Genomic DNA, 15732 nt, shown 5'->3' with positions numbered 1-15732 from the left:
GCGCTTTCAGTTCCAGATTCCTCTCCTTCAAATGCTCTACTGACAGACTGAAGAACTCTTTTGTCCCTCGGGCCATCAGGCTGTATAATGTAGCCACATCAGCCAGGGGCAGCAGACGGGGGCAATAAATGCCTAAACATAGCGTCAGATGCCTTGACTCCTGTCACTTGTGGACTTTATATACTGTTCTTGTACTATTTATTTATTAACTTGTCTCAGTGCTGTTTTTATTCATTAACTTATTTTTTTAACTTGTTGTGTAACTTTTATATGTATGAATGAGAGCGACAGACGCCACACAATTTCCCTCGGGATTAATAAAGTATTTATCTGTCTATCTATCTATCTATCTATCTATCTATCTATCTATCTATCTATCTATCTATCTATCTATCTATCTATCTATCTATCTATCTATCTATCTATCTATCTATGTAAACATAACTGGTCTTTGTGATTTTTGTCTATATAACAGAAAGACAAGAAATGATGGCATTAATGAACTGAGCAAGACTGTCAGAAACAGTTCTAAAAGGTATTCTGGGCTGTTGGGGAAGTGAACAAGGAACAGGACAGCTGTCTCCCTTTTATCAGGAGGACTGGATTCATGAGGAAAATCTGACGTGGTGGACATGGATACATTGGATTTTATCCACCTGATGGCAGTAATCCAACATCTTGGATGGCAGCTGCTGTAAAAATCACAGAAGAAGAGGAAAAGAAAATGCAAAAGCTCAGAATATCAGTCTCGCCTGAGAAGCACTGGGGCAAACATGTTCCGAATTATTGACATTTTAAAAGGAATTTAAGGTAATACACATAACGTATGTTTTAGTTACATTTTAGTTCCCCCTTTCCCGTCAATTTTATGTTTCACACTCCAGCTCAGTAGGTGGCGATAAGTTAACTATCAGGTAGTTTTCCAACCGCCATTAAGCTCAGGAATAAGACGACGAAGAACTCAAACCATCAATGTTTGGTTAATATTCTGGAGCTTTTGTATCAAAGGTAACATGCTCAGTATTATTTTAAAATCCGTCTTAAAGTTTGTCCAAATAGCTAGATTTAGAGTCTCTTGTTTGGAGCCAGGGGTTAATTAAAGCTTGCGAGCACAAAAAAAGAAAACGGGGCAAAATAGTTTATTACGTTCGTGCAGCTTTGACATAAGCTAATATAAGCTAAGATAAGCGCTCGCAGAAAGTTTAAATACTAATTTGTTATCAACCGGATTATAAATAATGGGAAGAGCGTTTGTAGGTGTGGTTACATTTTTAAGTAAGTCGACGTTAGTAGTTTTCTAATTGTTTTTTTTTTTCCTGAAAAACAATCACAAAATACCAAAATGATGCTGAAACATTCTAAAATTTTATAACCAATCTAATTAACACCCCGAATCTTCACTATATTAAGAAGAAAGTAACACTTGGAGAAGCTTGTTACTCCGTGTACTCTGTTATAAATGAACTACATAAACATGACGTTTTATTGTTAAAGGCTGATATTTACTTTGCCGTTCCACCTGCTCATTTAAGATGGCATTAATAAAATAAAATAAAACATAAGTGTGAAAGGAAGTCAGAAAATGAGAGATACAGAACCCTAACCCCATATATTTTTTTTCAAACTAGCCTACACAGTGCAACACTACTAATACTAAATTTCTATAAAAATCGTTGGTTTTCAGTTTAAAGTTTTCCAGGAATAGGCCTGTGTAGTACAAACATAAAAACTCTTTAAAGGTGCCACATCTTATGGAACAATTCTTTTTAATCCCCAAACACATCTATGGTGTGAGTCAAAATTCAGGTCTTTGTCTGAGTCAGGGTAGGGATATGGGTATGGGTATGCTGTCATCCATACCCAAGGTTTGGGCACTGATTCTGATTCTGAAGCAATTTTGATTTGAAAAATCTGTATTACACATTATTACATTGATGTTATGCTGTTTAACCATTCTAAATGTGTTCATATGGGTGGATTTCTTAATAAGGGCCCAAGTAGGAAAATTTCATCTCTGTGCTCTTTGTTTTATAACATGAGTCTTCTGTAAAAATATGCACCCCTACATTTGAAGTGTGTTGCCTTTCACATTAAAAGTATTTGCTGTGATGCTGGCATTAAACGTTTTATTGTCAAATGGTGCAAGCGACATGAACTGTCTGATGTTGTTTAACTTTGCTACCAGGAACATCAGCGACCTACGTCATCTTGGAAGTACAAATGTTACAATGTTATCTAAAATAAAGGCTTTGAAAATGAATCCTCAAAATTTTCATAATAGAAGATGCACATCATCGTGCCATGCACAAGCCATATCCAAAAACTGAGGTTGATCTGACAAGCAGACAGAGAGATATGTGAGCCACATACCTACACACAGACATTTCTTGCTTTATATAGGTACTAAATATTTTGTTTTATTATAAATAATCTAACATACAGTTGAATTTAAAGTACATGGGGGGGGGGGGGGGATTCCTTGACATATTTAAACATTTCTTAAAATGTAATGCAATAGTTACTTTTGCTAGTAAGTAGTTACTGTTGCAGTGCTGTAACTTGGTTACTACCTCAGTTACATTTTGGGAGAAGTAACTAGTAACTATAATTACTTTTTTAAAGTAACATGCCCAAAGTGGCAGTGAAGCTAATGGATTTTTGTGGATTGCTTTCTGAAAGGAAAAAAAAAAAACAACTTTTTGAAGTCCCTTTTCAGAAGGGTGAGGGATGTCAAGGATAGGAGTTATCCATTTCTGCCTCAGTAATAATACAGTCTTACCTGTCCATTTCAGTGAGATCATCTTCAGTCTGATGAAAACATCTGATAATAATTTAATTTGTTGTCCTGGCTGAAGAAAAGTCCATTATGGTTCAGGTCTCTGCTGTACTGATGCGCGACCGACACTGTCAGCTACAGGTGTAATCCGTTCATTGTGTCTGCGGTTGATGGATTGAGTCTCTCCTGTTTGCGTTGCAAGTTAAAAGACTGTGGATAAGCCACCGACACCGTGCGAGTGCGCTCGTCAATAAAAGTGCTGCACTTGCCAATCAAAAGGATTCTGTCTGCTAGAATGAACTGTTCTGACACGTATTAAAAAAAATGTGCATCACAGACCCCAACCACTCAGTGGAAACGGGGCTGTCAGTAGTCTGTAAAAATCCATAAATTAATGGGGCTATTAAGATAATGGTTCCAGCAGTGAGGCCGCTTCCTCCTTCTTCTCCAATGTCGGGACTCGCCGGGAAGTTCCTGGTTTTTAGTGGCACACAGTTCAAAATTCAAATATTTATCGCTTCAGTAGCTGCGCACCAGGAAAGGATAAATTTCAAACTGTTGTTTAATTTTAGTTTTAAATACTCAAAATAACATTACATATGTCACATGTCACCTACACTTTAAGGTAAACTCGGGACATGATAAAGAGGTACCCATTGATCATTAAAGTATGCTTGGTAAACCCATCTCAAGAGTACATGTGTGCTGTAGGCTTTTGTTGTGTAACTGCTGCATCTCTGTCCCACAGTGGAATGGACCAAAACGAGACACTCCAGACAAATGGCAGCAAGACATTGTTCATCCGCCACCTACCAGATGAGCTTAGCCAGGATGAAAAGGAAGACCTTCTGAAGTATTTTGGAGCCACATTGGTCAGGGTCTTCCCGAAAACAGGTCGACTGGTAGGTCATAGCTTGCCAGAACTTATGTGAGCCTTTCAGTCTTAAACTAGAGTTCTTACTAATTTTGTTGTGTAAAATAGGAAGTCAGAAGTGGCGACTCGATGGAAGTCAGTTCAAAATTGGATTGCTTTTGTTCATTTAAAAATTTCAGAAGTTTTTTATTTGCCTATGTTGCCATTTTTTGTCAGTGTTCAGTCCTGATGGCTAAGCATTTAGTACTGTGCAGAAAAGTTTAGGCCCACTCAGTATTTTGATATACTGAGTGGCAACTTTTGCAAAAAAAAAAAAAAGTTGGTAAATATTATTGAATGATGAGATAAAATGGGTATCCACATGCCATTTTTTTTTTTTTAAATACGCAAATTTCTTTTCAGGTGGTCATCTGCAGTTTACCAGATAAGTTGTTTTATTTGATCACATTTTGCAATAGTTGTTATTGAGTAATTGCTTGCAACTGCCTTTGTGTCTTCATGCATAAGGCACGACACCAAGAAACAATAAATTTATGAGTTTAGGGAAAGAAATATGAAACATTAGATTTTTGTTGATGTTCTAGGGTAGTGTTGAAATTTTATGAAAATTGTAAATTTGTAATAGTTGCGGTGCCTTTTTAGAAGTATCAATTGGAATTAATTTAGATCTGATAGAATGGGGTGGGCAAAAGGGTGCTGTAAGGGTCCAACGCAGTGCAGATTTTCTTGGCATCCAATTTCCCAGCAAGTGGTTTTACTGACAAACTTCTTCCCTCCAGTTCTGCTCATGTGTAGCTCTGTTTCCTTTACAGATTTGCGCAAGAGATAAGTGATATTTTTAGAATGTAAACAAAACACTATTGCGAATTGACAGTGTGTCCACTGAGTGATGAAATGTGGCTGCTGGGTTTTGTCCTCTCACACTAACTGTCATTCCAGCAAGACTCTCGCTAGAACTGTATTTGTAGTAGTCATGTTGACAGAAGAGTAAGTCTCCATTATTTATTGCAATTGCCATTTAATTTTTATGCCCCGCGCGGCACTTGCGCCGCGAGGTGGGGCATATAGCATGTTGGCCACATCCTCTAAATAAATATAATGTCAAGCTCCAATTTTTCCACTGTGTATCCCAGTTTATATCAAACACATAAGGGTTCAGCCAAATGCCTACCCCACGCATGTACATATTACTGCACTTTATATGGAAAGTAGTACTGCGCGCGGGACATTTTGTGACGAATGTCTCTAGTTTATGAATTGTGTTGCTGCAGCATCATCTTATATAGTTTAACAAGCCCTCCCTCTCCTCCTGTGTCCACACATACCACAGCATGTATTTTAGAATGTCATGCGATTCTTTCTCTATGTCGTGACCTATAATACTGGGGGAAAAAATGTTTTAGTTGCAGTTTTGTGAAATATGACTTTTTCAAATCACATGAAAAAACACCTTATGTGAGTGTAAAAAAAACTTTATAGTTTTATCCATTGAGCATATTTTTAATTTACTACTTCAACTTGTGCAATTTGGAGGGAAATAGAAACCAGCTTTGTGAAATCACCTGCTGATGTCATCAGTAGCAAAGACAGCTAGTAACTTTTTCATCCCTCACAGCACACTGGTTGCCACTGTTGCAACAGAATTCTGAGTTTATTGCAGAATTGCCTTCACCAAATCAGTGCTGTGAAGATAGTGTCGAGCAGTATTGTTAGATTGGACTGTTGGATGTCCAAAGTGAATTCTTGGTTGATTGGAGGAAAAAAATAAACTGCCAATTTTATTTATTTATTTCCCCAGAAACATGCAGCATTTGCAACCTTCAGAAGTGAGACATCAGCAGCAAAGGTGAGTTCTCTGTGGTGTTTAAGTATTTTCAGCAGTGATTGCTTTACTTTTACCCAAGGCCATCAAAATATGGCCATTGGGTATTGTGAATGCTTTCTGTCCATCTGTCCAGAAGAGAGCACTCCTGACATTTGCCGTTTTGTATGCTTATGTATTTTGGGTGAAGGATGAACGCCACCAAAACGGAACACTGATAGAACTAATAGTTTTGGAGAAGCTACAAATATTAGCTAATGTTGCTAATTACATTTTGTGCTCACACGCCTTTCCAGCATGGGACAGTAAATCATCTTTATATTAAAAGTGTGAGTGCATGATTTTATTTAGTAAGTTCAGTATAAGTGCATATAACTGTAAATGCGTTAAAAATACATGGCTGACAGAAGAAAGTGAAAACACTTATAGTGGGGAAAATATTTGACCCCCCTGTCAGTTTTGCAGGTTTTCCCACCTACAAAGAATGGAGAGGCCTGTAATTTTTATCGTAGGTACACTTCAGCTGTGAGAGACAGAATCTAAAAAAAAAATCCAGAAAATCACATTGTATGATTTTGAAATAATTAATTAGCATTTTATTGCATAAAATAAGTATTTGACCCCCTACCAACCAGCAAGAATTCTGGCTCTCACAGATATGTTAATTTTTCTTTAAGAAGCCCTCTTATTCTGCACTCTTTACCTGTATTAATTGCACCTGTTTGAACTTGTTACCTGTATGAAAGACACCTGTTCACACACTCAGTCAATCACACTCCAACCTGTCCAGCATAGCCAAGACCAAAGAGCTGTCTAAGGACACCAGGGACAAAACTGTAGACCTGCACAAGGCTGGGATGGACTACAGGACAACAGGCAAGCAGTTTGGTAGAAGACAACAACTGTTTTGATTATTTATTAGAAAGTGGAAGAAACACAAGATGACTGTCAATCTCCCTCGGTCTGGGATTCCATGCAAGATCTCACTTTGTGGGGTAAGGATGATTCTGAGAAAGATCAGAACTACACAGGAGGACCTGGTCAATGACCTGAAGAGAGCTGGGACCACAGTCACAAAGATTACATTAGTGACACATGATGCTGCCATGGTTTAAAGTCCTGCAGGGCAGCAAGGTCCCCCTGCTCAAGCCAGCACATCTCCAGGCCCATTTGAAGTCACCAGTGACCATCTGGATGATCCAGAGGAGGCATGGGAGAAGGTCATGTGGTCAGATGAGACCAAAATAGAGCTTTTTGGAATCAACTCCACTTACCATGTTTAGAGGATGAGAACAACCCCAAGAAAACCATCCCAACTGTGAAGCATGGGGGTGGAAACATCATACTCTGGGGGTGCTCTTCTGCAAAGGGGGCAGGACGACTGCATCGCATTGAGGGGAGGATGGATGGGGTTATGTATTCTGAGATTTTGGCAAACAACCTCCTTCCCTCAGTAAGATCATTGAAGATGGGTCATGGCTGGGTCTTCCAGCATGACAATGAACCCAAACTCACAGCCAGGGCAACTAAGGAGGGGCTTCGTAAGAAGGATTTCAAGGTCATGGAGTGGCCTGGCCAGTCTCCAGAACTGAACTCAATAGAAAATCTTTGGAGGGAGCTGAAACTCCAAACCCAAAAGAATTGTTTACAGTTTCACGTGTGTATGTGTTAGGGGTGTAACAATACACAAAAATCATGGTTCGGTGCATACCTCGGTTTTAAGGTCACGGTTCGGTTCATTTTCGGTACAGTATGGGAACAAAATGCTTAACCTAAATTTCCTTGTTGTTTAAACCAACAATTTATTGTAACATTATACAAACAGGAAAATAAAATAATTGCAAAGTACTGCCTGGTAATAAGTTGAATAAAATTCTCAAATAATAAACAAATGTATGAAACATTATAAAAAATAAATTCCTAGTAAACAGCTTGTAACAAAACCTTTCCACAAGTAAAGTGCAGCACAACAGTTCCAGCATGAAGCCCTGTTCAATTTTATTCAGCCTTCATGTTTTTTTGCCAGAAAAATTAACTTGTCCAAAACTGTCACATTCTATGAGGAAGTTTTTTTTTTTTTTAAGATAATTAATGTTAAAGAATCCCTTTACTTTTGTACAATTTATTTTGTTTTCTATCTCTTTCTATTTATAATAATGCTGTGAATGTTATTGTGGCCTTAACTGTTCGTTTAATGTTTGTTAATATATCTTTTTAAATAAAGTTTTGTGGGATAGGCAAAAAAAAGTGAGTAAAACCACCTTAAAATATTTAGAATCACAAATTAACTTGATTCTTGGTTTGGTTATTTATTTTGCCATTAAAATTGGCCATCACTTATTAAAAGAAAATAACTTCTCAAGGCCAGGGCTTCTCAAAGTCTGGGGGCTATTTAATCACAGCGCAGCAAACGAGGTCAGTAGGCTGAGCGAGTTCGAGTGAGGAGGATTGTAGATATCTCTCCGCTCAGTGCTTTACAGCTTGCTGCAGGCAGCGGAGGAGGAAGAGGAGGGGTGACAACAGAGACTTTCACTTTCAGTCGCCAGACATCAGATAAGTCTCCAGTAATGCCAGGAAAAGTAGCTAGATTTGTCATAAGTCACCAAATTTAGCAAGAAAGTCACCAAGTTGGCAACACTGAATGTAAACACACACAACATGAACTCACCCGTGCACAGCCCTGTACCGAACTGAACGTCTCGTGCCGAAACAGTTCAGTACAAATACATGTACCGTTACACCCTTAGTATATGTATATATGTCTGTGAATTATAAAGAAATCAATGCTCACACGGCTGAGTATTTTAGCATTGCCTTATATTTTGAATGATTGTTTGTGCTTGTAATGAACTAAAAATAAAGACAAAAATATACAGCACTTTTTGTCTTGTCTTTCAAGTCCTTACAGTGGATATGACAATGGAGAAATGAAGCAGACTCCAAAGAATGAGAATCTGTAACAATGGTTTTCTTTGATAATTTTTAAATTGTTGACTAACTATATTCTCCACTTTGATTAATGGTTGAATTGTTTCATAGGGCTCACCTCCACTCAAAAACCACATCAGTTCAATGCTACTCAAAAATATTTGATCTTAAACAACAAATTGTTTTTACAATTAATATACTGTAACATGACATTGTTCCTCAATATTACATCTGTGCTGAAAGGGCATATTTTTCAACACCAACATTGTTTTTAGACTTCACCATATTTTTAATCCTGCAAGGTTTGTGACATTGCATTCAGGTTAGGATACTCTTTAATCCCCCCCACCTTATAAAACAGGACGTCTCACATCAAGGTGTTGTCCGTCTGTCTGTCTGTTTGTCTGTCTACTTCGCTCTTTTCTGTTTATTTGACAAATCATTGATCCTGATCCAGGCTCAAAGTAGTTCTGTTGTTTTGAACTGTTGTGCATGCTTTGTTTCACACAGCAGAATATATCTTGGGCTTGCGGCGTTTCTACCTGACGTCCAGACACAAAGTTAATTTTTGCATCTGTTTTTAAGACAACATGAATGTTAGCTTTGTCACGTTAGGCAGATTACTTAAGTTTGAGTACTTCAATTGATATTGTTACACTTTCGCAATGAAGTTTTTACTGCTGTTACCACTGCTTTGATGTTAGTGTTGTTACAGTGAAGCACCTTCAGGAAAATGTAAGAATTCAGTTTTCTTACAAGTTTCACTGAAAGCAGAAAACAGCAGAGGAGCTCTGCTGTTTATTATTTGTCTTGTTTGAAAGTGCACGTTAAAGTTTTCAGATCAAGTGGGTGTCATCTTTGGCTCGGTGATCCATTGGGCTTTATAATGGTTGGGGAAACCCCAAACACAACTTTTTAGCTTCTGCAGTCATCATTGCAGAAAGTCTGAGAAAATCCATACTTCCTTAGATTTATAGACACACAGTGCTCTCAGTGTGGATGTCCGTTTTTTTATTGTGGTGTGTTCCCCCCTTGTAGGCCCTTTTCAGGCTCCATCAACTGCAAATTCTCAACCATACACTTGTTGCAGAGTTTGCCAAAGGTCAAGATCATATCACCATATTAAAGGATCCGCCGGTGTCAGATAAGTATGTTCGCTGAATAATGCATTTTCTTCAATTTGCAACTATTTAAAGGAGACAAGTGAAATGATTTTTAGCTGCAGTCAATTCCATAACTATTTGGACAATAACAAGGTTTAAACTGTCTATCAAAGTTGAAATTAAAAGCAAAGAATGACTGAATTTCCATTTAAATTTAGTGAATTGCACAGTAGGCCTGGGTGATGTGACTCCACTGTCACAATTACTTCAAACTTTTACATCAGATACAGTAAGCCTTTTCACAGTCGTACTCGCTTCTGGGTCTGACGCCTGAGGTCAAAGAGCAAGAGGTGTAAACTGCAGTCTCGAGACATCATGACTGACTGTGTGGGAAGCGAGAATGACAGACTTTGATTATTTTTCCCGTTAGAGTGTTGATTCCTTGAAAGATTTTTGTGAAAACATGGTATTGGTGTCCAAGGAAGAAAAACTGAAGCTTATGCTCCACACGAATTGAAAATTCAGGTTTTGCCCTACTTGACCCACTGCCGACTCAGGCAGTGTCTATTCATAAACATAGAATGAGTTGATTGATCATTGTTTTGCTTTGTGGACCTCTATAAATCTTGTGCACTACGTTTGTATTTCTGAGTGTGTGAAGTCAATTTTTCGTGAAGAATAAAATTAATCATGGATTTGGTTGGTGAATGGTGTCTATATTAAATAATCATAAAGTAACTGCCTGGCCCATATCCCTGTATGTCCTGTTTCATTCAGGTTTTGCCCTACTTGACCCACTGCCGACTCAGGCAGTGTCTATTCGTAAACATAGAATCCCTGTAGGTATCCAGCGCAACCCGCTGGATGCCATGGTGTGTGCTGCTGGATGCTGCGTTATACAAAATAATTGTTTAGTAGCAGATTAAGAATTAGGAATTTTTTTTCCAGCAGCTTGTCTTGTGTGCTTCATGGGGTGGAGGAAGCGTTTGGGATCATATCAAAGGACATTATTTATAATATTTATATTGTAATGTCTTGGTAAAACAGTTGCATTTTCACTCCTTCTCATAAGCATCTATAAATTTGTTTATTATGGATTTAGACAGTTGTTTGACTGACACTGTCACTGACCTACCGAGCGTCTGTTTGCGTTTTACACCTCTCGATCTTTGAACCAACCTGGTCGCGCATGCACATTCCCAGACTGTGAAAAGGTGGGTTGGAGTTGCTACTGGACACGAGCCTTGAGTGTCCTCGGTCCCACTGTGAACGGGTTTTCCAGGATAGATCTTGGTATGAGGATGTTTCAAAGAAAACAAACCCCAGCTAAAAACTCCACAAAGCGCCTAGGCACCAGGGCGTGTGAAGAAAGCAATGGTGCAACTTCTCCCAGTGCTGCAGGGAGACATCTCTCCTGTGGCAGCATTCAGCTGGGTCTTCCACCAGATCAGCTAGGTCATCCACCAGATAGTTCTGATCCTGGATCCCAGCAGCAACACCATCAAAGGGCCAAAAGAACCCAATGAAACTACACCATTGTAAATTGGTCCATTGGGGAGAAGAAAGCTTACTCAAACATGAGAAGTGGGGCAGGAGATCAATGGCAGTATTTTAGGAGAGGATAGGTCACCATCTTGAAAAGAACCCTCGCATACAATGTCAGTAATGTTAATGGTGCAAGTTTAGACCCCATGTCTGGGGCCCACTGCACTCTATTAGAAGAAAATTCAAGACAAATGAAAAGGCTTATTAATGAACAGTGATTTATTTTATACTTTTGTGTGTGCACTGATCTAATACTTCTCTGACTATTAAAGCTGATATATAATATTCCATTGGAGTGCATATCTTTTCTGCTTTTTAACAGTTTAAAAGAAAATACAGATCACCTATTTATTGAACATTTCATTCATTTTCTATACTCACTTACTACTGCCAAGGGTTAAGGGGGGCTGGAGGTTATCACAGCAGTCATAGAGGATAACACGGGGTACACCCTGGACAGGACGCAAGTCCATTGCAGAGCCACATATAGACAGACTCATTCACACACACACACACACACACACACCTGCAGTCAATTTAGAGACCCTGTTCACCTAAACTACATGTCTTTGGAAGGAGGAGGAAGCTAGAGCACCCGGAGGGAACCCACGTAAACATGGGGAGAACATGCATATTGCACAGTGAAAGGACCAGGTGGGAAGCGATCCCACAACCGTCTTGCTGTGAGAGGCAACAGTGCTAACCACTAAGCTACCATGCCACCCTTGAACATTTCCAAAAGTAGTATTTTCCATTTTGTCAAACTTCAGTGGTTTAGATTTCACTGAAGATGACATACCGGGAGCACCATTTACTGCCAAAGAGATTGAGAGACATACAGATGTACAGTTTGCTTTGATTGGTTGTTAGTACATTTCCAATTTACTGCCCAGTCTGTAATTTGCGCTCTTATTCATTAGTTATTGGGGAGATAATGGTCTCATGGTTAAAGCGGTGATCTTGAGATCAGTGGATCCTCGTTTCAAATACCCATCAGGCCAGATAATCACGAAGGGCCCTTGACCAAGGTACTTAATCTCCAAGTTCCTCCTGGTGTGCAGTTGAGTGCCTTGCATGTCAACATGCTGCCGTCAGTGTGTGAGTGTGTATGTGTCGGTGAATGGGTATCATTGTAAAGCAGTTTTTTATCCTGGTGTTTATCTCTCATGATGCCGTGACTCATGCCTCATCCAGCCTCACCAACACTGCAGATCACAGAATGTAATGGGTCACCAAATACGATGTATCACCTGTTAGTGCAAATGCATTTTGGGATACTTACTCTGCTCCCGGTCCACTATATTATTAAGCGAAGTGTGAAAATGCTTAAGTGCAAACCCTTTCATGGTTGAATGCTGTCTGCTTCTCCATCTATCATTTTGTTAATCATTTTGTTTACCTACAGTGGTGGACATATTGAGGCAGAGCAGAAGAAACGGGAGCCAAAAATGGTAAATGTTCCACTCATTGAGAATGGTGTTGCACCGAGTCTTGGGTAAGTGTTAATATAAATCCAACATTTGACATGGGGTTGCACAACGTGTTCTCTGTTTTGTAACCTTTTGTATTTTCGGAATTGCTCCATTTGAGCACAAATCGAGCTACTCTCTGTGTCTCTCTCTCAACCTCCTCTCACTTAGCATTTTTCATTGGAGAATTTTTTTCAGCACCCCCCCCCCCCCCTACACACACACACACACACACACACACACACACACTTTTTTCTTCCTCTTTTTAAGGAACGTAAGAGCTTTAATTGCCATGGGATTTGTTTTTGTCCCTTGAAAAGCCTTTTCTCAAAGTGCACTACTGCTCTCACCATCAAAAAAATATTGCAGTTGATTTAACAGTGCTTAACATAATTAGTCATGACAGCTGCTGAAAAATTTGTACACAAATCCACACTGGAAAAACTCACAATTCAAAGCACACAAGGAAAAAGACCAAAGCACAGGCTCAGAAATCCATTTTACACCATGTGCATTGAATGTTGTTTAATTACTACTCCTTGCTAGTAGGGGGCACACAATAACTGACACAGAAATATAAAACTGTACTGATCGCAGAAAGATGTTGATATTAGAAGTTTGTTGGAATTAAAACCAACGTGTCACAATGTAGCGTGGCATTTCTTTGTTGTTTTCTTTTTTTTCTCCTCAGCCTGTAATAGGCTGAAGAGGTGTTATTGTCACCCCTGCGGCTGGGTGAGTGGGCATCATAAATAATTTCCTGGTTAGTGCAGTTCCTATGGAATAGAGAGGCCTAGGGTCAACAAACTTTGAGGAAATGTGTAGCAGGTCAAGACTAGGGATGGGTATTGATAAGATTTTATCGATGTCGATGCCATTATCGATTCTGCTTATCGATCCGATTCCTTATCGATTCTCTTATCGATACCTCGTGAATTTTGTATTAAAAGTAGGCTTTACAGGGGTTTTCTATGTATTTCATTGTCTTAAAGTAAATAAATATGAAATTTGGTCACTGTATCCTTGATCTCTGGACATAAATAAAAATAAACAAAATGGTGTTTCGCTTTGAAGTTATTAATTCAGACTGGATTCTGTCGTTCTAACTTGACTCGTCAGAGAGCCGCGCAACGTTTGGAGCTGTGTGAACAGAATGGAGGACGATTCTCGTTTCTTTCTCGCAACAAGACAGGAGTCCCAGTTAGTAACTTTAATCTGCACAAAAGTGACTCACGATTGACATATTCAGGGATGAAAGTGGTGACAAACAAAAAAAGATGAAAAACAAAAATTACCCCCCCAATACCACGTGCACGAAAATGTTTGAATTCTAGAAGCTCTGAAATGCAATCTGGGACTATTCCAGATGATAAACTGGAGTGAGTGCAGCATCCATTTAGGTGAGGAAAAAAAAACAAAACACAAAACTTTCCATATTCAAATTCATTCCAGTAGTATTCTGGCCTTACCAGGATGCAGCAGTTTTCTAGCTTTGCAGATAGTTCTGGAGGAAATCACTGAAGAAATTAACAAATTGAAAATATGGTTTGTCCGAAACAAACTGTCATTAAACTTAAAACAGGGATGAAATGGAGGTGTAAGAGTCACTAGGTGTTCACAGGAAACACTTATTTATTTCTGTATTTATTTATTTATTTATGTTCATTGTTAGTTGCTTTTATACTTTCTGTTGTGTTTCTGTTCAGGTTCTATTTGTCTCTTTCTCTAATTGTATATATTGTATATAATAATCATTAGATTATTAATATATAAACAAAAATAAATTTAAGAAATATTACAATTTGAAAACAAATGCACCCGAATGTGATGACAGCTGCAACTGCTTAATGCTAACCTTTAACATTGGAAATAATATAGACATGCTAACGCGTTAGCATTGCTCCCGTTTTTAAGTTATAAAATACATCTATCAACTGTTTCAGAAGACCATAACAGGTCGGTTTAACATAGAAAAGGTAAATAATTCTCACAGACCACGGTTCGATTTTAGCGGTTACCTGGGAACCCGTGGCACCCTACTTTGGGGGCGGGCACACAACTCTTTAGACTTGCATTCCCGACTGGAATCCACCTTTTTTATTTCATAACTGTACAGAAATCTGTCAAATTTGGACAAAATTTGCGCAGAATTTGACTGTCTGAGACCGACACATACACAAAACGTCATCAAAAAATATTCTTCTCCGTTTGTAATGCCGCGTTTTATTATACACAGATCAAATGGAGCGTTTTTGAGGGAAGAGCGAACAGCAGCCAGCGGAGAGTTTTTTTTTATATTTCTCCACGTGCGTGCGAGCAAATCATCCGTGAAGATTATTTTATTTATTAACTACACAGATGTATAATAAAAGCAAATGGTGACTGAATAAACACAATTATGACAGAGTTTTTGAGGGAAGAGCAAACAGCAGCCACCGGAGAGTTTTGTTTTTTTTTTAATTTCTCTACGTGCGCGCGCGAGCAAATCATCCGTGAAGATTATTTTATTTATTAACTACACAGATGTATAATAAAAGCAAATGGTGACTGGTTTATAAACACAATTATGACAGAGTTTTTGAGGGAAGAGCTGCCTTAGATTCTGAGCTTAATTCTGATTCTGAGGAAGAACACCTTGAAGTGCTGCAGAGAATGGCAGATGACCATGATGACTGCTAATAGATTTTCTGTAATCACAACAAGTGTAATCAACACTCATGGCAGCCATGATTGTTAATGGGCTGGATGTTTAATAAAACATCGGCAGCTGAGATGACCCCATGCCAATCTGCCTGTGCATATTGGCATGGGGTCATCTCAGCTTCTGACAAGATTAGAAAATTTCGAAATTTCAGAAAATATTACTCCAAAAACACAAAAATCCCTTCCATACTTTCATCCTGTCTGATGAAGGGCGAGGCCCGAAACGTCACCTTTGGTGTGTTATTAAAGGCTTGTTTGGGAGCTAACTGGCTGTGCAGATCTCTTTCGTTTTTTGTTCTTCCATAATTTCACCCCAAATCTGCCCCAGATATCACCAGAATGCACAATTTGCATTCTTTTATATCAAAATTTTGTGGGGGGCATGCCCCCAGACCCCCCTAGTTGCTTTGCCGCTATGCTGCGTAGCGGTAGGTTTGGTACCGAACTTTTCTGAGGGACACCAAACTTTTCAGATTTTGGTGCCCTTAAGGCACACAACTATTTATTCTAAA

At 38.8% G+C, this 15732-nt stretch overlaps 1 protein-coding gene across 2 annotated transcripts in view; it reads left to right on the top strand.

The window, feature by feature from the left end:
- The first annotated feature begins 927 nt into the window (after positions 1 to 927).
- rnpc3 (RNA-binding region (RNP1, RRM) containing 3) overlaps positions 928 to 15732 on the top strand; it is a 65811-nt gene continuing 51006 nt past the window's right edge. For both annotated transcript variants that reach the window (XM_034171588.1, XM_034171582.1), the window contains exons 1-5: positions 928 to 1008; positions 3525 to 3678; positions 5449 to 5496; positions 9439 to 9548; positions 12454 to 12543. In XM_034171588.1, coding sequence (XP_034027479.1) covers positions 3529 to 3678; positions 5449 to 5496; positions 9439 to 9548; positions 12454 to 12543 — 398 coding nt within the window. In that variant the 5' untranslated portion in view covers positions 928 to 1008; positions 3525 to 3528. The remainder of the gene's footprint in view (positions 1009 to 3524; positions 3679 to 5448; positions 5497 to 9438; positions 9549 to 12453; positions 12544 to 15732) is intronic.

Source organism: Thalassophryne amazonica, chromosome 1 (assembly GCF_902500255.1).
Source record: "Thalassophryne amazonica chromosome 1, fThaAma1.1, whole genome shotgun sequence".
In the NCBI taxonomy this organism is placed as follows: Eukaryota; Metazoa; Chordata; class Actinopteri; order Batrachoidiformes; family Batrachoididae; genus Thalassophryne; species Thalassophryne amazonica.
This window is presented reverse-complemented; position numbering and strand designations above follow the sequence as displayed.